The sequence below is a fragment of the Cyrtonyx montezumae genome, unplaced genomic scaffold (assembly GCF_038088225.1).
Source record: "Cyrtonyx montezumae isolate F1298 unplaced genomic scaffold, pur_monq_1.0 scaffold_2, whole genome shotgun sequence".
In the NCBI taxonomy this organism is placed as follows: Eukaryota; Metazoa; Chordata; class Aves; order Galliformes; family Odontophoridae; genus Cyrtonyx; species Cyrtonyx montezumae.
Window position 1 is genome coordinate 19274894 of NW_027071936.1, and position 25076 is coordinate 19299969.

General features: G+C 39.8%; 1 protein-coding gene across 4 annotated transcripts in view; it reads right to left on the reverse strand.

Annotated features, from left to right (window-relative positions):
• Nucleotides 1-7829: 7829 nt before the first annotated feature.
• TENM3 (teneurin transmembrane protein 3) overlaps nucleotides 7830-25076 on the reverse strand; it is a 304193-nt gene continuing 286946 nt past the window's right edge. For all 4 annotated transcript variants that reach the window (XM_065736567.1, XM_065736566.1, XM_065736565.1 and 1 more), the window contains 6 exons: nucleotides 23297-23472; nucleotides 22450-22685; nucleotides 17518-17814; nucleotides 14728-16339; nucleotides 11862-11992; nucleotides 7830-8702 (listed from right to left, as the gene is read on the reverse strand). In XM_065736567.1, the coding sequence (XP_065592639.1) occupies nucleotides 7947-8702; nucleotides 11862-11992; nucleotides 14728-16339; nucleotides 17518-17814; nucleotides 22450-22685; nucleotides 23297-23472 (3208 nt within the window). In that variant the 3' untranslated portion in view covers nucleotides 7830-7946. The remainder of the gene's footprint in view (nucleotides 8703-11861; nucleotides 11993-14727; nucleotides 16340-17517; nucleotides 17815-22449; nucleotides 22686-23296; nucleotides 23473-25076) is intronic.

The window sequence follows — 25076 nt, forward strand, 5'->3', positions numbered from 1 at the left end:
GTTAGGAACGAAACACGCGTGTGTTTTATTAAATGCGTGTACCAGCAGCCAAGCTGGCACCCTTTGACTGCAGTTAGTAAGGAACGAGGTGCAGAACAGCTGGAGCAAGGAGCCAGGCTGGCTTTCCGAGCGGGGCTGTGCGTGTCTGGGTGCTGGGGCACTTCACGTTGCGTTCGGCAGGAAGCCTGCGCTGCCTTGCCAGGGCTCCTCAGCTCGGGCTGCGGGTACCAAAGGCTGTGCCCGAGCGCCCACGGCGAGCTGACAAGCGCTTGCTCTGGGTGATGGAGAATCCCATCCCTGCGAGCCGCGGGCCGTCCCCGAGCGGCTGACATGGCGGCCGAGGCGCTCCGTGCCGCCCCGAGGGCCGCTCTCCCCCTGGCCGCCAGGGGGCACGCGAGCCACGGCCGCGCCGCGCTGCGGGCTCCGGGCCGCTCGCTGGGCCGCTGCCGCAGTGCTCAGCCACGCGCCCGCACGAGGAGCAGCGCGCTCGGGGCTTGGAGCGCCCTTTAATCTTTCCCCTCGTACAGCAGGAGCTCCACCTCCGAGTGAGGAAGGAGCCAGGAGCGAGCAGTTCCTATCGGTTGCCAGTTGTGAAGTAGGCTAAATAGGTCAGCGGTCCGCCAGCGTGTGAGCTTGTCCTAGCTCTGCTGCGGGTGTCAGCTCTTCATTTTGCACCAAGTAATGACTAGCTGTTGTCCTACCTTCAGCGCGGCTCACGGAGCATGAAACACCTGGGAAGGAGCAGGGAGAGTCAATAATTGAGGGCAATGTATGCTCAGGGCAAAGTGCAGTCACTGTTGGCATAGACAGGATTTGTGTCTTTTTTTTAACTGAAGCACTGTGTTTGGATACCTTGGAGACATAAACAGGCGTGTTGGAAGTCCCGGCTCCTGCTTTGTTCGTGAAAATAACGTGATAGGAAGTGAGTTTATTTTAGTTCGTTTTAACAATCAGCTGTATGTGGAAACCAAAGGGTGATTTTTAAAAAGCTACAACCTCACACTGCCAGTATGGAAAGGCTGGGCTTTTAGAGTCATTTTCCATTGGCTTCAGGGCATCTCAGGGTTGAAGAAGGGTGAGGCATAGAGGAAGACAAACCCTAACCTCTGGCCTGATATTTGTCAGAGTTTGAAAGTTTTCATGGTAGTGTCTGCTGTGGGATTGAATGGGCCATGCCATCATGCAGCCAAACTCCTATTGCCAGCAGCCATCAAATGCAGCTATTCCAACAACCTTCTTGGTTTTGCCAAAAGCTTCAGGAAAATTCTTTCCCCATAGTTGGTGCTAGGAACCCCCCTGCTTCTTTTAGTACTGGATGTGAATTTATCAGAATTGCATTCCAGGCTGCTGCTGCTTCCCACTCCCACACTTTGAAGCACTTTACTCACTGTGGTTTTTTGTCTTTTGTTTTTTTTTTTCCCTCTGGAGGCTCTTAGAGTCTATTGTCAAGGCATCTTTTGGCACTTTTTTGTTGGTGAGCTGTTTAAATCTCTTTCGGCAAGCTGCTGCTTTTTTTTTTTTTTTTTCTCCTGAGCCTCAGATTTATTTGTGATGTCTCCATGTGCACTCTCTCCAGGGTTTAACAGCTTCTTCGCAACGTGCACATCACAACTGTGTGCAAGAGTAGTGTTGCCAGTGCCATATGCAGAGATAACATTGCTTCCCTATTTCCCTTGTTTAACAAGGCTGGTAATCTCATTAAGTTTCTCCACCCCAACGAGCTCTTCCTTGCCACCACTATTGTGCTGGAATCTCACAATGAGTTATTTATCTATTATGCACACCTCATTCTTTCCAGTGGCTGCTTTCTTGTAGGCTGCTACATACCTTTCACAGTGAGATTTGCAATTTTTATTCTGATATCTTCTACTGGAGTCACTGATATTAAAAAGCTTTTTGTTTGAATGGGCTCACTTCAGCAAGTGATCCATATTGTTCTGTATGACTGCTCTGTCCCAGCCGTTATTTGCCACTCCATCAATTTTTGTCATCTGCAGATGTCAGCATCGCTATTTTTATTTTTTTTATATGTACTACTTTGTCATTGCAGTAGATGGGAACTAGCACCTGGTCCCTATCTTACATCCTTGTGCCCCCTCTCGTTCTTACAGATTTGCCCCAGTAGTTCTTGTCAGTGAACACAGGAAGGATTTTTTTTTACAGCAGCAAGTGACATGCCTATAGGCATTTTCAGATTTTAATTCTTGAGCTGATTTCTCTATTATTAGCTTTCCTTATGCTGTTTGTTTTTTCCTCCCATATTTATTTATTTAAATGGAGGTGAGGTTAACTGGTCCATTAGATAGCCATTTGTGTCATTTCAATTTCAGATTTGTTCTTGGGCTTGGAGTGTAGAACTGCTTCATTGTGTTGGGTTAGCAATTATTTCCCGTGTGCCTCCGTAATGCATGGCACTCTCTGTGCTGTCTCAGACAGCTTAAGTGTGATTGAGTAACTAGAGCCAGCTGAAACATGTCGCCTTCCAGCCCTGTTCTTCCTTTCAGAACCTCTTCCTTTTCCTCTTGAATCCCAGAAGGCTTTATTAAGACAGCTTTGGGGGTGCCATTAATTCCAAGCTGCATAATTACCTTACTGTGAGCTTTAACTGTGTTTATAGTTGGAAAAAAGTGCTGTGTGGTGCTAGAAATTTATATTCCTTGACGTCAGAATTTACACTTGGTAAATGAAAAAGTTTACTCCGTTTACCTAGGAATTTATAGTAATTAATGGCAAAATTTACATGCACAACTACTGAGTATAATGGATTAGGTTTTGTGAAAACATGATGTTCTAATGAGTCACTGTGTTCTTACACTTGTTCTTCACTTCCCAAACTGCATGTAAGGCCCTTATATATTTTAAGAAAGGCAAGCTTTTGCTGTTCAGCTTGCTTTGTTTAGAAGTGGGAAACAATATTTAGAATACTTGTCTTTACTTGGGGGTTCTGTTTTAATGTCAACCTTGTACTACCTCAAACTTGAACGTGTTTGTGATGCTAGAAATCAGACCAGGCTTTTTATTTTTATTTTTTTTTATATTATTTGTATTTTTTTTTTCTTCAGGGATATGTGTGTAAGGATTAATGGTGCTGAGATAAACCTTGAGCCAGTATTTGTGTGATACCGTGTGACTTCACTCTCACTGCTGTGTTTCAGACCAGGTAAGGACACCTCTCTTTCTCTCTCCTTGTTCAGCCATCCCTAGCATATCTCAGTGTGCGTATCAACCAGACTGTGCCTGAGCATGTACTTGGTCTTTTGTCACCTTACAGTGCTACCTGCGATCCAGTGTTGTGTCATCTGATTAGGAGGTGGCATGGGTTTTAGTGATCTAAAACCATGTGGTTAGTTCTAGAGCAATGAATCCTCTGTTTCCTGAGGTGAAGAGCTGCCTTTTGTCCAGGCTTTGTTCATGGAGTAATTTAAAGTGCTGACATCCTAATTTGCATTACTACTGAGGTTGAAGATGGGCCAGGGGAAAGCAGTGGGGTGTTACTGTTAGTAGCGTTTTGACTGTTTTTTTAGCTCAAACCTAGGCACTCATGCAGTTAAGTTTTGCCTCATGTGGTCATTCTGCCATGAAGATAAGAACTTCAGACACAAAATTAAAAGTCTTAAGTGTTGTCTATCAATTTGATGGCTATGGGCTTCGTGTTCCTTCTTCCTAGGAGGGTGACAGTTGGCACTTCCTTGTCAATTAACTAGTTTTCATTTTTTGGCTTTATTTTTGATCAGTGAGTCCCAGGAACCTGTGTGTGCAAAGATCAATTTAATTTTATAAGTGTGACATTTTTAGTTCTTTGCACTAATTGGCTGTAGCTGAGAAGCTGAGCGGTCTGGTCAGTTTGGATGTGGCTTTGCAGTTGGGGATGATTTTGTTGTGCTTGTGGGGTTCAGCTGATGCTGTGTGATGCTGTCTGGCTTGTCTTTAACCCTGGCTGTTTCTAGTAAGCTGCTTAGAAACTGTTTCAAGTGCATGTCTTTGCTTTGCATTTCCCATCCCCAAAGCACTATCCACTAGTCTCTCCTCACAAAGGTTCTGAAACCAGCCACGTTTATAGCTATTAGCAGTAAACAGTAAACCAAGGTATTAACTTTCTTAGATTCTTTTAAGTAAGTGATGTGCCTTTAAAAGGATGGCATACGGATTCAAAACTGTGTTTTAATTCAGCAATTCAGCAAGGTTTAAGCTCGGGAATCGAAGATGGAATTCAAACATTTTGTCATCTCAGATTCTCTGCAAACGGAGCCTATTCTCTCATAGACAGTCATTTTAAACTGCTATTTTATGCAGCGTTTCTTCTTTTACAGTCTTTCAGCCATCACTTTAGAAGTGCCTCTGAAGAGTGGCAGTGGTAACTGGCATTTTTTTCCTTGTCAAATGCAAATCTCTCACCTCCCAAGCGTGAACATACAAAGCTCTCTGGCTGTTTTTTTTTTTTTCTTCTTAGCAAAATTAGGGCACAGTTAGCTAAGCAGAGTGACCTGATTCATGCTGGATCAACATGTTATCAACTTGAGGTTGTCACTACAAAGTAAGTGTGGTGAAGTCTGCCTGTTCCAACTAAAATCAAAGCAGTTTCCTGACATACGGTAGCGCTGAAGTCAGCAGTTTCTACAAAGAGGGTCTAAATGCAGATTGAAGGATCTCTTCAGTGTGTATCTGTAACTACCAGTGTCAACCTAATTATTTATAATCAAATATTTTTTTGTCATATTTCTTACTCTGGAGGACACGTGGGGAAACAGTTCTAAGTGCTTTTTTTGTTTTTTTTCCTTTGGCTTTTCCTTATCTACAGAAGATGTGACTTGGTGAGGTATATTTAATGTTTTCTCTAAAGTAGGCTGCCTTAGAGATCCCATGGAGTAATTCGCTTTGCTGAGTTAGCAGACTAAGCCATTAGACAGAGGGGAACAAAAAAGATACAGCCAACTGCGAAGCAAGTGAATCGATACCAGTGCGACTGGATCAGTTTGCTTCTTACAGTAGAACCAGAAAAGCGATAGCGCAGCTGTAAAACCTGACATAGAGATTTAAAAAACAAATATAAACACACACACGCACACACACATTGGGTTGGCTTTTATTGGAAAGCCCAGATGCAATCTATAGTTATCAATTTGTGGAAAATTCAGGACACATATAAAGTTAAGAAGGCAAATTAAAAGAACAGTACAAATCAGATGAAATATACATCTCAAAATATCAGGATAGCATTTAGACTGGCATTGCCTAAAATACTTAAATCTCCTTTTTTTTTTCTTTTTTTTTCTTTTTCTTGGTAATATGCTTCTTTTAACCGTACATATTTTAACTTTAAAAAGTTCTTTCTTTTGTTTAGATATTCCCCAAGGTCACTATTTCCTGCAGGAGCATGTCCAGATCACAAGTCTTTTTTAGCAAGAAATAGGCTCGTTATACCTACTAACAAGGTCACTAATTGGCTTGATTTGACTTTATTTAAAATGATCACCAGCAGATACTCTAATTTGTTGTTTATTGGTGCCAGAACAAAGGAGAAGGAACTGGTACGCATCAAGTAGAAGATATATTTCATTGTTGATACGTTAGACACGCTTTTCATATTCAAACAGAACAGAAACATTTGACATCGTAATTTAGAATATGAGCCTATTTCAACAGAGAGCACTTAAAGCATGCTAAATACAGTGCTGTGGAAGAGCCACCCAACAGAACTGCGAACACCTAGCATTTTACATCTTTAAATAATACGTAGGTCAGTGACACGCCTCTGGGGGGGTCTGGCGTTTTGTCCTCTCTAAATTTAGGGCCCTCAGGGCTTCCAGGGTAAAAACACTACAACTATTCTGTGCTTTCATTCTAATAGATGATTAGCATTCGTTATATGTTTAATTAGTTCTGTGTGCTTTACCAAATGCGCACATACAGTAACAACATTGATACTGTAGATTTGGTAGCAACTAGGCCGGCAGAAATTCAAATCTGTTAATCAATCCTAATGTGCAATTTAGAGTATGTAATACCATAGACTCTCAGAATACAAAGCAGTTAGTTAGAAAACTATTTTTATTACATCCACTTGAACCATTCATAGTTAAGACACGTTCACTTACTATGTTTTGTCATTATAATACATGGATAGAAATACCTGTGTATATTTCAATGAACATCAAAAAACCCCAATTTTGTCTCATCTTAAAAATATTTGTTTTTGTGGCTGAATTTAGTGCTCATGAGAGTAAAGCTCAGAGAATGGTTTCAGCCAAGATGTAGAACAGATGCCATAGATGCCCCTGCAGGCTTCCTGTAAGGAACCAGCTGCACGCTTCAGTTATGTCTTACAGCAAAGACGCTGGACCTTGGAGCAGAGCATGCCAGTTCCATGCAGTGGTGTTGAGATGCAGACTAGGCACTAGGATAAGACCTTCCTCTCCATCCCCACGTTCAGTTTTCACAGTAATGGGATGTGATCTGGCAGCTTAAGGCCAGGAGATGAATCTGCTGAACAGCCTGCCTGCCTAAAGAGCAGTTCTGTAGCATCAGGTCAGAGGTACGCTTCTTCTATCTATCTGGAGTTAGTTATAACATCTAAAAGAGCTGTACTATACAGAAGACAAAGTTGACATAACTGGATGAAACTACACCATTTCTTCTTCTTCTTCTACGTACAGTTTGCCAAGCACCTGAGACACTACTCTCTCCATTGTGAAACAAAGCTTCTAAAAAAACAACAGAAAGCCCACTTGGTATGAATAAATGTCCATTTATTACATTAGGGCTGGAAAAAGACAAGGAAAACCCATCCTATTAAAGTCTTCCATCATAATAAACGAGACTTATTTGGTTACTGTGCCTTCTAACAATGATGAAGTGGCACTGGCCTGGGTGACAGGAGAGGTACTGGAGGGAAGGGAGCTGCAGTCTGATTCAGCCAGCCACTTTGGAGTGTTCCGTCCTATCAGCAGAGTGATAGATGCACAGCTTTAAACCTAATACAAAAATATTAACACTTTTGGACATTAGTCATCACTGTTATATCTCTACAATATAATACTTTATACTGTACAGCTATAACATAAAAGGTGCAATTCCTTTTTCTTTAAAAAAAATCACACACAGCACATGTTTTTATCATTTTATTTTTAAGTATAAACTTTTTTAAACACTTTACATAAATTAACTCCTCTGAGACTAATATTTGATGTACAGTAAATTGTAATTCATATAAAAATCCATAAACAACTTGTCTCACATAATTTACAAAAAAAATCAGGGTTTCCTTTGCTTATCTGTAACAAGGATTCTACTTGCTGCTTTTTTTCCCCCCCAAGGCAAACCACGTTAGCATTGTAAAATCCATTATTAAATTCCCATGGTAGCGTAAGTCACTTGTGCCAATGTCCTTTTAGAAAGCAGCACAGTTTAAAGCAGTTGGGTTGTCTATAAACAGTAATTTTTGTCCCACGTTTTAAAATTAACAGGTATATACCACATCCTATGCAGTGAGAAAAAGAGAGAAAGAGAGAGAGAAAGAGAGACTACTTCTCATAAGCAAAGGTCAACAATTCAGTAATATTTAGAAACACTGTATGGGTCTGTATCTTAATTAAATACAGTGCCTCAGAACAACAGACAGACTGTTGCAAAATCTTTAGGCTTTTTTTTTTTTCTTCTTTTTTAATACTTTTCAGTTCAACTTGAGTGCAGCGATATGCATATGTAAACATATTCTTTAAAGCAGATCACCTTTAAGGTCATTGAGAAAAAAAAAAGTTTTGTCATTAGCAGTATCATTCTTCTGGAAGGCGCTCTTTTTGTTACAGAGTCCGTTCAGATTGTGCTACAGAAAAAATCTGAGCAAAGATGTAAGCTTAGGCTCAAGTAGTAATGCAGCAAAACAGTTTGGTCTCCTTTTTAGAAGACACTGGTACAGTCTCTTTGGCAGCCTGAGCTAAGCCAGTGTGTTACCTCTTTCCTATCTCACTTTGTCTGAGGAACTGTATGTTGTTGGCGCTGTCTGCTAATTCTGGATATTGCTCCACAGAGAGTACATAGTACCCATCATATCCTTGTACCTTTCCAGCACTTAGCAACTGCCTCTTTTCTCCTTCTGTCCACAGCCTGGCACCTTCCTCTCCATCCCTTACTCTCTGTTGTTCCCTGGCCCAGGCACTGGAAAGGGCTCTTTGCCTGGCTTGCTCCAGTATTCGGGCTTTTTCCTCATCGAGTGTCATGCCGTATCGGACATGAAGAGCTAGCGCACCGTACTGCATTTCAACATCAGCAAACCTACGAGTCCTGCCGTTCACCACAGTAGTGGACTGGGACACGGTGACATTGATGCCGTTCTCCAGGGCCTTCCGCCCACTGGTCAGCCGCAGGGTCCCAAGGTCACTCTCTGGGGAGGTGGTCTTGATGAAATAGTGCGTGTCTTTTCCCTCAACGGTGAAATGCAAGTTTTCTAGGTAGTAGGCGTTGTTCAGGACAGCTGCCACTTTGATGCAGTCCTCATTTGCTATGTTGAGCACGTTTGTCTGTACTTTCCCTTGATTGACAGCAAGCATCACCCCTTTCCCAATCAGAGACTTCACTGTGGCAAACCACAGCCATGACTTCTCGCCACTGGATTTCCGCCTGCTGACCTGCACTTCTGCCATCTTTCCCAGGGAAAGGAAAGCCTTTGCTTGTCTCGCCACTTGTTGTTGCACTCCAGAAATTGGCTGTAAACAAGAACAGACAGAAGTTTTACCAACCATCTGTAGCCCTCTAGATGCCAAGTGGGCAGGCTTTCTTGGTGTACTGCCCATGGACAACAACAGGATATGCCGCCACTGACAGTGCCAAGGAGCTAATTAAATCTGCATACTGCTTTTTCTACTGAGCTACAAGACTATTTGGTTTGATAACGTTCTGTATTTCTTTCCCCTTGTCTCGCTGCAAACCTGCACGAGCACAAAAAGGATGTTTATTTCAGAGGCTACTTGGAGGGCTACACGTAACTTCTGCAATACTAACATTTAATATGGGAAAGAGCTGTCTTTCTATAGTGTTATCTCATCCTTTAAGCTTTTCAGCTATGATTCCTGTCTACCATAGTTTCATCTAAATCAAGGGGATTTTTTGCAGGCCACGAAGCTGTGATTTAGAACAAGAACAAGCCTTTCTTCATGGCCAGTCCAGAGGTAGATGGAGTCTTGGAGGCAGCTGCAGTCTAAGACCAGACTGCAGGGAGGCTCTCACAACCCCCGAAGCTGCTAAAGGAAGGGGACAGTCAAACCACGAGGATAGTCGCCATGCTAAGAGAAGAGGAGGTAAACAGTACAGAGCAAAAAGGGTGGAATATTAGGCATCAGAGGGGTGTAATCCTGAATACAGCAGAGTATGTTGTTGGCAAAGAGGGCAGTGAGTCAAAGTAACCAACAGGCAAATCACTCAGTATTTCATACTGTAGCACATCGGGGGTGCTCTTGTTGAACTGGTATATGTGTGTTAGAGGGGAGGGAATTGCAGTTGTAATGGTGAGATGCAAAAGTAGTAGGTGGGAAAGTCTAGATAGGAAAATACTATAAAGTTTCACTTTTGAGAGCTATGTGCAGGCCAGTATGCTTGGTGTGCTCTTGGTTAGGTGAGAGAAGACAGCTAGAGACTAGGAGCTGTCAGCAGAACTGCTGTGATTAGCCAGAACAGCTAGAAGTGCAGGAGCAGCCAGCAAGAACAGCAGGGTAGCTCACTTCATGGGGTCAGCTGTGGTCGGGATGAGAACTTACAACTGCAGGATAGGCACATCTTATCTGTGTAACTCTGCGGCTCAACAGCGACAAGCTGTGAATGAGTTTAGTACTGATGGAGGTAGAGAGTAGACAGCTGCCCTAGCAGTTGTCTCAGCAGGAAACAGAGAGAAAGATTTAAATAGCTTTGGCTACACTTCTGAAACTGAGTAGTTAGTTTCTGTAGATTATCCAGCTTATCTTCCAGTTGACCCTTTTTCCTTCCAGTAAAGTATTGTTTAAAACCACTTGATTCATGACTGACAAATGAGGCAAGCGCCTGTTCACTCTTCTCAAATTTCTGGACCAAACAGGAGTCATTAACACAGACTGCAGCAACCTTAATTCCCCCTTACTGCTAATCAAAGCCCGGCAAAAGGTTTGCAAAGACTTCTCTGCATTGCCACGAGGGAACAATTCCTGAGGGAATTCAAATTGATTTGGACTCTCAAGTCTCCTTGAATGTGGCAAACTCTTGTCTGCACTTGTTAACAAGTGTGGATTTCAGCTGCCTAAATCCCACGTAAAAGCTATTGAGTACAAAATATATTTTAGCCAGCATGCTCATCAGTAAGAAGCAAGAAGCTATAGCAGCTTAATAGCAAAGACTGCTTATTTTTCATCGGTATCTTCGGAGCTCTGAAGTTAAAGCTCAGAGGTAAAGCTCACTACCTCCAGAATGTTTCAAAATACCAAGTACGTGTTTTGTATCTTTACTTCTGGCTCCCAGTTGTATTTGCTTATTCAGTTGTGAATACCATAGTTACAGCTTCTTCCTACCTGAGCATTTTTCATCTTTGTTTTTGTCCCACCTCTCTCCCTCTCTTCTGTCATGCTGCTGCACATCTCTGGTACTTGCGTGCCTCCCTGGTACTCGCTGTCCTGAAGGGGTCTTTCTAACAGCTAGCTGTCTGCTCACATCTCCTTGACCAGGCTGATTCTCTTCCTGGTGTGCTTGTTCTAGTGGTGCTGGATAGTCTAATTCTTTCAGCCTTTGAGATCTAAGTAAACAACTTCTAATACTTCTTCACAGCAGTGCCAGATGACAAACACTTTGCCCACTTGCAACGCTTTCTTTACTGCTTTTGTTGGTCATGTTCTTACCCTGTGCTCTAAGGTCCTTCTCCATTACTCAGCTCCTGGCTGTTAAACTATGTAGACCGTGGAGGATTTTACGCATGCAGAATTTCCTTTCGTATATTCCCTACTGCTGGGCCACCCTTTCTGAATGATTTTTGGTCTAAATTAGTTAGCAGAGTTCTTCAAGATTCTATCATCTTTTAATCTTGAAAAAAGGGAATGTTTATTGACTGCTCACGATCAGATTACCCATTTTAATGTCAAAACTTCCCTCTTAACTGAGTACCGTAGGCTTTGGGGGCCCTAGGCCTCTGATCTTTGAATAAGCTTGACCTGTAAACATCATTTTCTTTAATAGCAGATTTGAAAATTAACTTTTACTGTTACTTATTTTATCATGTAAATTTCTAAGAGGTTTTTAGGCTTCAAGTTCTTTTTTTTTTTTTTTTTTTCTTCCTCCCAAAAGAACTTCATAAGCACTTGCAGTTTTGATTTTTATGTAATATAACAGGTTTTACCTCAGATAATTTCATTTTCAAAATTTTATCTTTACATATAAAGCGTAGTTAATATTAAAGAGAAGTAAAACTATGGTGGTGCCTGGTATACATAATTTATACCACCTGTTCTTCTGTTTATTTCACAGTCTATTTTTTGCTATGCTGTTCAGTTTTTGCCTTTGGGCAGAGTGTTAGTACAGATCTAATCTCTGTAGTTTCTGGTAGGAAACTTAGACATCTTCAAAGGTTTTTAAACTTCTTTTCATTGATTATTGTCCTTCAATATTTTCATTGCTGCTAGAAGCAAATAAAAGCTTATTTAAAATTGTACTTAGCAAATCTGTAAGAAAGAACACCATCTGTATTTGTTAAAATTCTTTTGAAAATAAATAAGATAAAAAAATAGATATTTGAAAAGTACAATTCAGATTAATTTAGCAAACGGTCCTGTCAGGATTATCCATTCCTCTCAAGCTGAATAGGAGGGAATATTCTATCTTCTTCTGTTTGTATACTTAGCTTCGATTCTTACAGGTATATCTTCCCATTGCTGGCTCTTCACAAGTTCATAAGAAGGTTCTGTTAAATCAAATTTTGGAACAGGAAAACCAGGAATGGCATTGTGCAGATGGAAGCCAAATGTCACCAGCCAGCTGTTAACATCTGAAAGAGAAATAAGAAAAAAATGAAAAAAAAAAAGCCAGAGAAAAAGAATACAATGATTTTGTAACTATTTGTTAGCATTTGTACACAGAACAGCTTTTGACATAGTGGATTTTCTTCTGCAACATGAAAATGATACTGTGTTTGTTTTGATGCGCATGGATTAAGACACACTGCAGCTAGAAGACCAAGCTTATGTAGAAAACCTGAAGCTCTAAACTTGCATGAAAACTTCTGTTCTTTGGTGTAGTCTCTTCTGAAGGGTGTTACAGGTACCAACATTTTTAAAGGCCCCAGTGATTTCTAGAACTTCCAGAAGCATAGGACCACAATTTGGGTGAGATTTCCTTCTAATACAGTCTGAACTACTTGGTATTTCATGGTTAGACTGAACACTCTCTTTGCTATTACTTCATCATCAACATATTAATCAAAGCAAAGGAAAAAGATAAAAAGGTATTATAGGAAACATCCAGTCCTTTCATTATACATTTGTTATTTTAACGTCTTCATACTGTATCTCAGGTAACACCTGTAAAGTCAATTACCTTTACAGTGACTTGGCAGACAATTTACGTTGATTCAGGAGAAATCTCCCCTTCCTCAGGATGAAATTGGATTGATGAAATTAAAAACTAACGAAATGTATTACAGTTGTGTCAGTAAGTAGACATGACACTAAATTAGCACTAGATAACATTATTTATGACACACTTCACATTTTATTAAAAATAAATATAATAGAGATGCCAGCAGTAAAGTAATTAACGGTGGTTGGGCAAGAATGGGTACCCTGCCTTGCTAGTTCCTGTCTTTTTACCCTATCTTATGCAAGTACTAAGTTTGGCAGAAGTTGGCAGAGTGCTCCTTATCAAGTCTAGTGGCTTCCCCTTAAGATAAATCCACACAATTTGAACAAGGAACAGAATTTTTCCATATCTTAAAACAGTAAAAAAAAAATATTTACTCAAGATTAACGTATAATCTTTCCAGATAGTTAAATGATAAGCCTCAATCTAAAAATGCTAGCCAGCCAAATTAGTAATTTTAATAACCTTGGGTAAGCAGCATGTACTCCCTTTTTTATTCTTTTTTATTAGAAAAAAATGTTAAGATAACTAAAACTCTATTTTGAGGGCAGTTTTTGAATTATGTGTGCTATTTTCAATGCTGCAAAGAATCTGACTGCAGTTGTATCCCCTACAGCACATGCTGCTAGAAGAAGCCGGAATTCAAAGGCTGTTATCATCCTTGCTCCCAGGCAGCCTGTTAGCTACCCTGCTAATAGCTGCTGTTTTTAAATTAACGCAAGCCCCCTCCTTGACTCCCAGTATGCTTCTCTGAGTGGTAGCTCATGATTCATAAGGGGAGCTGAGACCATCCTGTAGTCTGCCCCTGTCTGAAAAATAGTTTAGATTGTTTACATCCATTCAGACACAAAAATTAATATACATCTGATCGAGCCATGCATTTTTCAGAACCTTCTGGTGATGTACACTATTTTTTGTGTATAGATTATTGGAAAATACTACTCATCGCTAACTCTAGATGCACAAAAAGCGTATAGATTCCCTAAAAAATCAATGACACAAGTGGCATGTCAGCAGCTTTCTATTGCCAAAAGAGAATTTTGTACCAATTTTTCTGTATCCACCCTCCTTGTCCTAGCTGTTTACTCCTTATTTTGTGCTGGTTCTGGACCTCACTGGACTTCTGCTTCTTAGCTAATTTACCTCAGTAGTTTGGAAAAACCCACTCTAGGTAATACCAACCTGAGAACTTTGAGTGAGTACTTTCTGCCATGTTAATGGGTAAAACTGGTTGCAGAAAGACCCCTCCTGCCCTTGCTATCTTACATTCCCATTCCCTTTTTTTTTTTATGCCCATAAATAATACACAGTTTTTACTGCTCTGTAACTCAGATCTGTGAAAAAAATTGGACAAAAGAGATTGTCATGAGTGGTCTTTAAGGGTTCTCACTCTTGTACTTGCTTAAGTAATCTGTTTATTTTCATTGTATGAGCACTTGGCACTGTGTTAAGATACTGGAAGGACAACCTGGATATCTGCTTTCCTTTTCAGTACACTGAGATCTCTGAGCCACTGAGAGTTATAATTCAGTCCGTGGACAAAGGAAGAGATACGTTCCACTGGTGGTCTGAAAAGTACTTTGGAAAACTGAACCCATCTGTGTGTTCAGATGCTCTGGATTATCATTTTTGGTCAGGTCTAATACTAGGTAATCATATGGACTCATAGGGTACAAATGCATCTCCTACTACAGGTGCCTAAATGGAAAAGCTAATATCGTGTTATGGCCCTCCATCTCTCTCTGGTATCTAAATCTATGTCTAAAGGCAGTTGAGATATTCTCAAGATTGCGGTTTCACAATTCCTGATGAGCATGTTCGCAGTTGTTAATGATGTCAAAGTGCTTAATGCTTCCTCAAAATAACTTTTCCAAATGTAAATATATCTAAATGCTTCATTAGAATTATGAATTCCAGTCTAAATTTGATGTGCACAGGTCCAAGTACACCAAGCTAAAATCACTAGGTTGATCTAGACCTAAATTTCATGCACTTCTCTGAACAATTATTTTCCCTGAGAGTTTCCTTATTAACCTTCCTCACACAGCATCAGTCTCCCAGATTGACAAATTCCAGATTATAAGAATGCAGAATGAGAAATTACTGAGCAAGAGGGAGAAAGTCTTGCATGAAGTAACCTCTTACCTGTGATGTAATCTTTCACATCATGTATTTTACTTGCTGGGTTGTTATTTCTAAACATGTACAAATTAAAAGGAGCCGGATCCTTCCCAATTCTCTTCCAGACTTCAATATCAGGTGTTGTCCACCGGCCTGCCATGATGTCATAATCTCTTTCTCCAAAGTGAACTAGCTTGGTCAGTGGGTCATATAAACCACCGTGGAATCCTATTACCAGCTGGAAGTCAAGATTAGAGTCGAAGTAGATCTCCCCATAAGCAGTGTATTGGATTTGTTTAAGCATGAGACCATTGCTACTAAAAACAGCCAGTGGTGTTCCTGTATTGTCAGATGCAATGTAAAACTCATCTCCGCTGCTAATCTCCATGGCAAAAAGGTGTCCCTGCAGGTCATAGTAAAGGGATGTGATTTCAGAACTTGAGTGGTTGTATACGTGAGTTATCCTAGTTGGGTAAGTAAGATCTGCATAAAAGAACTGGAGGTGCTGTCCAAGGCTAGTTTTACTGGAAACTCGTCGTCCGAGGCCATCGTAACGGTAGATCACTGTCCACCCACTGCCTTTGCTATAAACTCGAGTAAGGAGACCCTTTGAACTGTATTCAAAGATTTCGGTACCCCTCTGGCGCAGAAATCCATCTTCATCTAATCGATACTGCACGTCACCAAGTCGGGTTATTCTGTCTCTCAGGTCGTAGCGAAGTGGCGTCAAACGGGCGCTGCTACTGGGGTTGAGCAAATGGAGGTTGCCATTCAAGTCATAGTTGTATCGCCACATTATCTTCTCATTCAGGTAGACCGTCTGGAGTTGACCATCTACATCATACTCATAGGCATATTTTGTGGTGTTGGCGAACGGCCCGATCTTAATTTCTCTTTTTGTCACTCGTCCCATGTTGTCGTATTGAATTGTAATCCAGTACATCAGTGAACGAAAGATTTCATACTGGATCTCCTTGATTCGGCCGTGTGCATCAAAGTGTTTTGTGTATGTCATTACAGCTGTAGAAATGATCTGGTTAATGTCATAATATATAACTCCAAATTTGCCAAATTGTTCGACCTTACCAGAGATGTCATCAAACTGGTAGAGATCAATAGGCAGTGGGGTTTCATTGATGACACCTTGCATGCTAGTCACTCTGAAGCTATTGTCATAGCTGTAGTCAAATCGGGCGTTTACCATTCCATCTTCACTGAAGCGGAAAATCTGTCTGTCAATCAGTGGGCCAATTTGCCTGTATCTAATGGTGCAGATAAACCCATCGCTTTGGAGGTTTACTGTTTTCAGGACTCCCGCTGTCTCATCGTAAGTAAAACTAACTCTTGTACTATCGTATAAAATTTCTGAGAGCTTGGTCTGCCGTCTGTACTTGAATAATACTCTTCGGCTTGTCCCCAGGAAAGCAGTTTGAAGGAGCTGCCCTTCTTCATTGTAGTCCATTATAACAGAAGCATTACTTTCAGGGGGGTTGTATATATTCCGGTAATAGCCAATGGAGCGGATAGTCTGCATGGTATGACGAGCAACGCTGGGCATGGTGACAGCAGAAAGCCGATCCAGCAAATCATATTCAAAGATATACTGCCTTTGGCTATGAAGCAGAAGAACCATTGACTGAAAATCAAGAACAGATTTTTACCATGTGACAAATGGTAGAGTACCTCCCTGCATCCCCCTTGCCATATACAGATACTATTTCTTCGCAAAAATGTGACATTCCCACTTGGGAAAATTTATCTCCTCTTTAATTGAGTTATCCTTGACCTTACATGTTGTTAACATCTCCCTGCCTAATTTACTTGGATGCTTAATTGTAAGGGGCTCTGTAATTAGTAGTTCGACATTCATAATTTGCTACTTGTTATGACTGTATCACTTTTATCAAGCACTCACAGCTAAACAGCAGATTGTCAATGGATTCGGATAAGTCATGTTTAATATGGGAAGACGTAAAACTGTCTTAGAGCCATTAACTCACGAGGAGAACAACATATGGGAGATACAATTTCTTCCCTACAATTAGAGATGATTTTGAAGAATTTGAACAGCCTGAGATCCCTGAATACCGTGTTCTTGTTCAGTAAGTGTTTAAGACACAGGCAAAACAATTGTTTGATTATTTATATCAGAAGGAGCCACCCGGGATTATTCTGACATTTTTCTCATGTGTGGCTATTATGTATCATAGGTCTTGATTAAATTATGTCTGTAATGTCTAGCAAACAATATTTGCCGAGCAACAGATTCAAAAGAAATACAGTTAAATCCCACAAAGAAATGGATTCTGTTTTTGCACAGCAGGCATGAGATCTCACAAGGGGGATTTTCACAGCTATTTCCAGAGGAAGAACTTATCATTCAGATATCATTATATATGAGGCAGATTCCTGTTTTTTTCTATGCTACCACAAAGAGCAAATTAAGTGTGGAGCTTTAACTATCTAGAAACAAGAGCTTTTCTTGGCAGTTAAAAAAAAAGCAGCGAAGAATTTACAAATAGATGATTTTCAACTGACTTACATTGCAGAGATTTAGTTCCTGTACCTCGATCGTTGAGATAAAAGGTAGATATAGATACTGCTTGTTAGTCTATGGCCTAAATGGTTTTAAAAAAGTCATCAGTTCTTAACAGTCACCCAAAGCAAGGCTGCACATCTAGTTTATAAATCATTCCCATAGGAACCACACATTGATACTTGGAATAATCAGAATATGCTTCTGCTACATCTTTTGGGATTGCTGAATGATCTTAGCACAACCAAAGCATTTTTAAAACCTTGAGCATTCTTTACCTTCTCCAAATATGTGTAACTCCACGTTTTCCCATCAGCAAACACTCTAGACACAATCCTTCCCTGTCCATCATACTCTATTTTTTCACTGGTCGTTCCTCGCTGTATGCTGCCTATTTGCCCTGTGGATGAATAGGTAACATTGACAGCCATCAGCTTGCTGCTTGGTAGCCACAGGGTTGGGTGCCCTGACGTGTCATAGGCAATCCTCAGCAGGAATTTACGGTGGTCGTCGTAGATCTTTTCTGTCTTAGTGGTTCGATCAAAGTCAACCGAAAGGAGGTTCCTGCCATTAACCTTTTTAAAACAAACAAAGTGACACAGTGAATCATGTTGTTCAAACACTTGCCACCTATTATCTCCAGGAAATGGTAGCAATTCTTTAACTGCCATTTACTGTGATTGACTTGCTGTGAGTATAAATTATTTTAGCACCTCCTTAATATAAAGGCACTGCATTACATTAGCATGCATTTTTAAAAGTTCCATTATGTGAAGAAATTTGTTGTAATTTTTTTTTTTCTTGACTCTTAGTCAACTGTTAAGAAAACACTACAAGATACACCTTGAAAACTTCTGCAATAAACAGTGCTGTTTTGGGGAACAAACTACTTCTTTTGCGGGCAGTCCAAACTATACCCAGCAAAATATTAAGACATATTCCCAACAACTGCTGGTGGAGTTTGTAACAATCGTACTCTATTAAATCCCAATCTTCCACAGCAAGTATTTTTCAAAAGAGTAAATACAAAAGGAAGATCTTCAAAAGCACATTTCATAAGTGACATCAAACAGTTTTTAGAACATAGGCATTCTGCCCCTTCTAGATCAGATGGAACTTGAACAGTACACCATCCATTGACGTTACATATCATACAGCTGAAAGTGTCAGTAGAGGATTATGTCCTTTGCCTAGTTAATTCACCAGATAAAGCCATACACGACTGGAAGACTACAGAACGATCGCAAAACATTTACAAATTTTATTCTGAAATATAGATATTTATATTGAAAACTAATGTTTTATCAGTATATGTAAACTATAATGGTGGACAGTGAGTTAGTTTAATTATATATAATACTTTTACCTTAGAATCTGTCCCTGCTATTTTAGTAACTTACTTACATTAACTTTCAGTTTCATTGAAATCAGCTCTCATTTTTTTGTATGCATGAAATGAAAACTCCTGGTTTTCTTTCCCCATACAGGCATCTTTGCAATTCTCTGTTCATCCTCTCTAACTGCTTTTTAGTGTTCTCTAACAGACCTCTAGGTTTCTTTGTTCATCTGCAAACCATTTCTATATCTGCTCTGCCCTTTTAAAGTTATTGCAGATAAGTAAGTAAGTGTGAAACACTGATAACTAAGACTTTTTAATGCTGCATCTTGCTAACATATGAGAAGTAGAGGACAAATAGACATAACTTCATGAATTGAGAATTTTTAAAAATTCGTATTCAAGTACTTGATGCATGCAGAGTCAAGAGGTGAAGAAAGATGGCTAAATAATGTTTGGAAAAGAAAATAAGATACCCCAACCAAAGAAATGGCCTGCATTTTCAGGCCTGCATGTTACAAAATCCATATACTGTGGATTTTGGTACTTTTACCCAGAGGCGGATACATTTCTACAAGATCAGTGTAAATTAGGTTCTTTACTATTAGCATAAAAGGTATTAAAAGTGCTGGAGATGGGTTATGGGCAAACATGAAAACATCCTCTGAACATTCAGTTTTGCTTATACCTGTCTATTTATCTGTCTACCTACATCACTTATGCTGATGTGCTCTTATTTAGTACGAAGTCACAAGCATGAAAACAATCTGCACTATCAGTGTTTTAGAACAAGAATCATATTTTCATGCAAAACTCAGAAAAGAACACAAAAAAATCTAGCAAGATACAGAAAATATACTTTACGGATTACACGAACCATCAAATTTATTTAAATACACTAAAAAATAATTCTAGAAGACTAATAAGTAAAAAAACTAAGTAGGTTTTTTTAGTATCTTTTGGGTATTTTTTGTTTAAATATTTCAACATTTATATTTGATCATTTGCCTAAATTTATACTTAAATCTTGTCTATCTGCCTCTTTCATCTCAGCCCCTCCCACGCACGCTTGCAGTCTTCTCTCCCTGCCTGTTTTGCTTCTCTGATTTTTTTCTTCCCTTTCTCTCCGTGCCTTATTTTACATTTAATTATGATTTTTAATAATTTTCTTGTCAGCCTCTCAGGCTTAGATGCTGAAGTGAGAAGAGGCACTTCTGATTCCTGAACTGGCAAAGAGGGAAGGATGGTTTTATGGTTAAGGCAGATGTCCAAGCAATTGCGGGTAATTTCTTGGCTAAGCACATCCTTCCGGTGTAAATTACAGCAAAGTACTTAATCTAGCTGTCTCACTGCCTTATCTGCTAAATGGGATAATAACATCCCTTGATTCTCACTTTCCATCTGTCTGGTCTGTGTAAGGACAGAATAGAAGAGGGAAAGGAAATGCCTCTTTCTATAGCCAGATTCATGCTTCCAGAATCTGCTGACAGAGCTCTTGCATTCAGACTTGAGTGTTTGGTGAAACTGGCTGTGCTTGCATAATCCGGTGATACAGGTGTCAGTTATAATAACAAATAAGTTTTGGTGACATAGTTTCTTTCATTGGACAGTATGGGACTAGAATAACGTGTCAGTTGAAGTCCTGCCATCAACTGAAGCATTAACAACAGCTCAGTACCAAAATGTTTCTACAGTAAAACTTAACAACATCTATGTTGCGTCTAAGACAAGCGTACTCTAAATATATTTGATAATTCTGGGCTTCACTATGATAGGAATAATTCAGGAATTTTTCAGTGAATAAACATTTAATGACAAAAAACCAAGTCTCTTGACACTGCCTACATGCTGACCTACTATTTCATGAATTCCAGTGTCCATCTGTCCTGCTGTGTTTTAACTCCTGGCTTTCTTTCTTGGGTTCCACTGAGAAGCGTGAAATTGGTCAGTGTTTTCCCCATGAGGATTAGGGGTACATTTATGTACCTTGCAGGGAGATTTAAGATATAATTTGAAATCCGCACAAGTCATCAAGGCTTGGAGCTTGTAAATTGTCTGGAGGTAGTACTAAAACCCTTCTTGTAAGCTCTCAATTGTATGTTAACTGTCCTCTCTATGTACAACTCTTTGAGACAGAGCTCGTACCAGCTCCTTTAAGACCCTTGAGAGTGAAGGTCTTTCTGGCCTCAGCACAAACACGCTAAAAAACCTCCTTCACAAAGAAGAGTGCCAGTACCTCTGCCAAAAATGACCTTTCAGAACAGAGGTATAGGTCAAGTGACAGACTAGCTTACAACAAAGAAAAACAACACACATGGAACAAACTTGAACAAAATTAGACTGATGAAGAATTATTAAGGGGTAGGGAAAAAATGGTGTGTGTCTATATACGTATGTATATATATAATATAAAAACTACTAGTAGTGGGTGTAATTAGTACAAAACAGAAATCCAAGAAGGTACCATCTGTATTCTTTCTGTTCCTGCTTTCTTTTTCTGTTTTCCTATATTCCCCCCCCAGCCCCTGAGCAACCTTTCTGTACTATCTTCCTAAGTACATTACTTTGAAAAAAACGTCCTTTTTTTCCTTCTGATAGATCACATACTCTGCTTGCTCGACTTCTCCCATTTGTATATACATTTTTAATTACTACTATTTTACACTAACTTACGGTCTTTCACTTCCTCCCTCTCGGGTTAGATCTTTTCTACCTCTTTGCTCTTTTAAATCGGAGTTTCCCATGACATTTCTTTAACCACCTTAGTACTTGAATGAATTTTGCTTTACTTTTTAGAACTGGACTCATGGAGGTTTGTTTCAGTGTCAAAACCAAATATAATCAATATAATTGTTTTATTTTTTCTTAGGTTTCCATCAAGAATGAATTGGCAGATTTACGCTTTCACCTTGCTATGTGATGAAACTGCTGTAAACCTGAACCATAAGGATAAGCTTCATTAAGCATGGATTCCTTTTGCTCTTCCCACTACTGGAGCGACGTACAAGTACGTTGTTGAGCTGCTGTTAAGCTGCTAATCATTCTTTCTTCTTACAGAAAAAGCAATTATTCTTGGAGGGCAAGTAGTAGAAATGCAAGATTCATGACAGCATTCCCTCCTTCACAAAGGAAAATATAAAAATTTTAAAATTGAAAAGTGGCGTGTTACCATCTTAGAAGTCAATTGGTTTGAACTTATTTACCTTTAGCTGATATACTGTTTAGGCCGTATTTTAAACAACTGAGTTCAGTCTTAATATGTCAGACCTCCAGTGTAGTCTTGAAATGGTTTCCTGGCAACTCTATTTTAAATGCTTAATCTATGTTGTCTTTACCAAATGGCTGTCATAAATCACTTCGCTTCCTACTTACATTTCGCTCACTATATAGGAAGAAGAAATGCCAACAAAACGGTAAAGACATATGTTAGAGGAATATGCCATACGCAGTCACACAGTTGAACTCTCTCTTCCAGAAATAAGTATTTTTCAATTTTTAATAAAAATTCTACTAGAAAGAAAACTGCAGGCCCATGTAAACCTATGACAAAATAATTTAAAGCAATTTAAAATCAGGTGTGAGAATTCAGCACTGGAAATAAAAAGTGAAGGAAAACCTAAAAATCATCTTTCTATCCTGATTCATTTCAAGGCATTGCAGGCTAAAACCAGTGTAGATTTTAGAGAAATGAGTAATAAAGAAGAAGAGCCAATACACAAAGTAATAAAAGCAACTACTTCCAGACTTACAGTAAGCTTACCTACGGTAAATATTCTGTGGAAGCTGGATGGCAGCATCAACAAGAATGTGTTTATCTTTCCTCTCACTAAGTGAGAATGCAGTAGACACCACCCATGCCTACTTGGATGCTTACCCTAAGCTTTCGGCCGAACACGTTGACTTTCCCCTGGGCTTGCTCCTTCCGGAATCGCCACTCCACCAGGTTCTGCCCATTCTCCCCTGGCAGAGTCATGTTTCTCTTTGCCACCGTTGGGTTGGCGGTGCCAGCCAAGACGTGCGGCTCCGTCTGATAGTGAGAGTCCAGGCCGCTGGCATACAGGATTCTGAGCGAGCCATCATAGCCAATCTGGTAGCTGTTTCTTAATTGATCTGAAAATGCAAAGAATCGAACAAAAAAACAAACAGAAACACACATGACATGTGAATTAAGTCTTTCTTCGTCCTGCACTCCTTATACATTACATGCATGTAATATCTTTACCTGCTGACTCGTTAGAAATAAAGCCCAAGGGTGAGAGAGATGACAACATTTGTATTGCATACATATGTATCACAAGAGAACACAAATGCCTTTGGGACACATATTCAAATTCACTTAGACACTTAAAACAATCCCACCTCTAGAGTATATCCTCGGGGCTGGCACAAAACGCATTTTCTGCAGCGTTATTAGACATTTTTGGCCTCATCCTGACTACTGACTTCTGCTTGGATGTGGCTCCAGGAATGTCACACACTATTTTTAAAGCCCAGATCTCACTTAAGTAAGCTATTTGGTTAGGAAACGTTTCACTACACTTTCATTGTACCTCCTTCCTTCCCTGAACAGATCTTTTCATGCATGTATAAAAACATGTATTATCTCTACCTCTAAACATTAGGCCTTTAAAGTCTCCCTCTAATGCTTCTGATTTGAGCTGCTGATACTATAAGAAAACAGGTTTCAAGTCAGTATCTGAGAAATCTTTTGTATACGGTACCTTGAACCATGGTGTAAAAAGAATCAATTGATGATAAGTTGGAAGTGATGCTGACATCTTCCTCTCTGCTGGATGATTCGATGTCCACTGTAATGGCCCTTTCCATTTCCCCATGAAGATTAGTGACAACTCCAGTTGGGAACGTAACATTTGTCAGACGTCCCTCACTATCATAGCTTTAAAAAAAAAAAAAAAAGAAAAAAGTTCCTAGGTGATACATGGCAGGAACAAATTGTTTTCATTTACAAGTAAAATGAATCAAAATACCAGCTACTCAGTGTTGTTAGGGCACGTTTACTTTTTGTGCATGGGATAGGCACAGCACAGCCTTCAAGCATGTTTTAAAGTAGTCGAAAGACTGGTTAATATACAGTATCCATACTGGTGACTGCAAGAGTAAACAGATAGATCCTCAGCTCTGCATGTTATTCTTTGAAGTGTGTCCAGATCATGTTGCACAACTGATGCACCATTTCAAAGAGAGTGCATTTGTCGGTGCTACATTTTGTAGCATTCTGTACTCACTCCCTAATACCGGACTACGTTTCTGCTGTTATTGTAGGAATCCTCAAATACATTCATAAAAAGGGTATCTTAATAGACTGTTCCTGTGGCCCTTCCTATTCACTGATTATGCAGACCAGTTGCCCTCCTGCTCCTGAGTGCTTGACATCTTTTGTATCATTTAGAGAAAGGATCCTGGGTAATACTTAATCTACTTTAGCTGTTTGTAGCTGGAAATCATATAATACGTATCTCGTTAGCTTCCTATGGGTCGTAGCTTGAGAACTGTGGCACAAACCATGCAGGAGATGCTTTTTCTGTCTTCACTGACACTTATTTTAAACTAGTGCTGTACATTAATTTATGTAGAGATAGATAGATACAGCGTCTGTAAACAGAAAAAGGCTTAGGACTTCTAAAGTGTATCTTTTCCTGTGCTGTGTTTGTTAGGTATACTGCAGCTATTATTACCACCAGGTAGGATAAGCACAGCTCTATGTATGTGAAAAAAAAAAGACAAAGGAAGTGATCCCATCAGATGTACAGCACTTTCTGAGGTTCAGGTAAGCACTCAGTGTACAATGGCATACTTCCATCAGGTTTTTCAAACACAAGACCAAGAGCAGGCTCAAACTCATTGTGGTCTTAGCATATAGAGGCAAGGCATTGTGGAAGCTTCAGGTCACATGGCTGCCTTTGAGATTAGTTCTATCAGTACAACAGCCTAGAGTCATCAGATTAGGTGTTCAACTGAGGTTCCCAGTTCACAAGTATAGTCTCTCTGTATCTGCAGCAGAGAGAAACATCTAAAGGGTGATTTGGCCCACCTAAGACCTATTTGCTGTCAGTTAGTTGCCCATCCCTCTACCACAGCTATGTAGTAGGAAATTAAAGGAAGCTTTAGTCTCCCAAAGTCCCTGTAACACAACCCTGCATTCCACAAACTGCGCTAGGAACTTCATACTTACAATTATTATCCCTCTGAAAGAGAAACCCCTCAAAACAATCCCAAACTCCAAGCATATCACTGAGGCTACAGAAACTCAATTTTAAATAGAGAGAATTAATTCCAAACAGTTTTAACCCACAATACACTTACTTTCTCTGAACATCACAAGCACTGCATGGATTGCTGTAACTGAAAGGATTAGGTTAAGAAATGTTTTTTTCCAGTTTGCTTACTCGATAGATTTGACAGCTTTTCGCACACAGTCATTTTCATCCTTTTAACACAGTTGATTTCCTTTGTTTATGGAAGACTTTCACTTAGCAACAG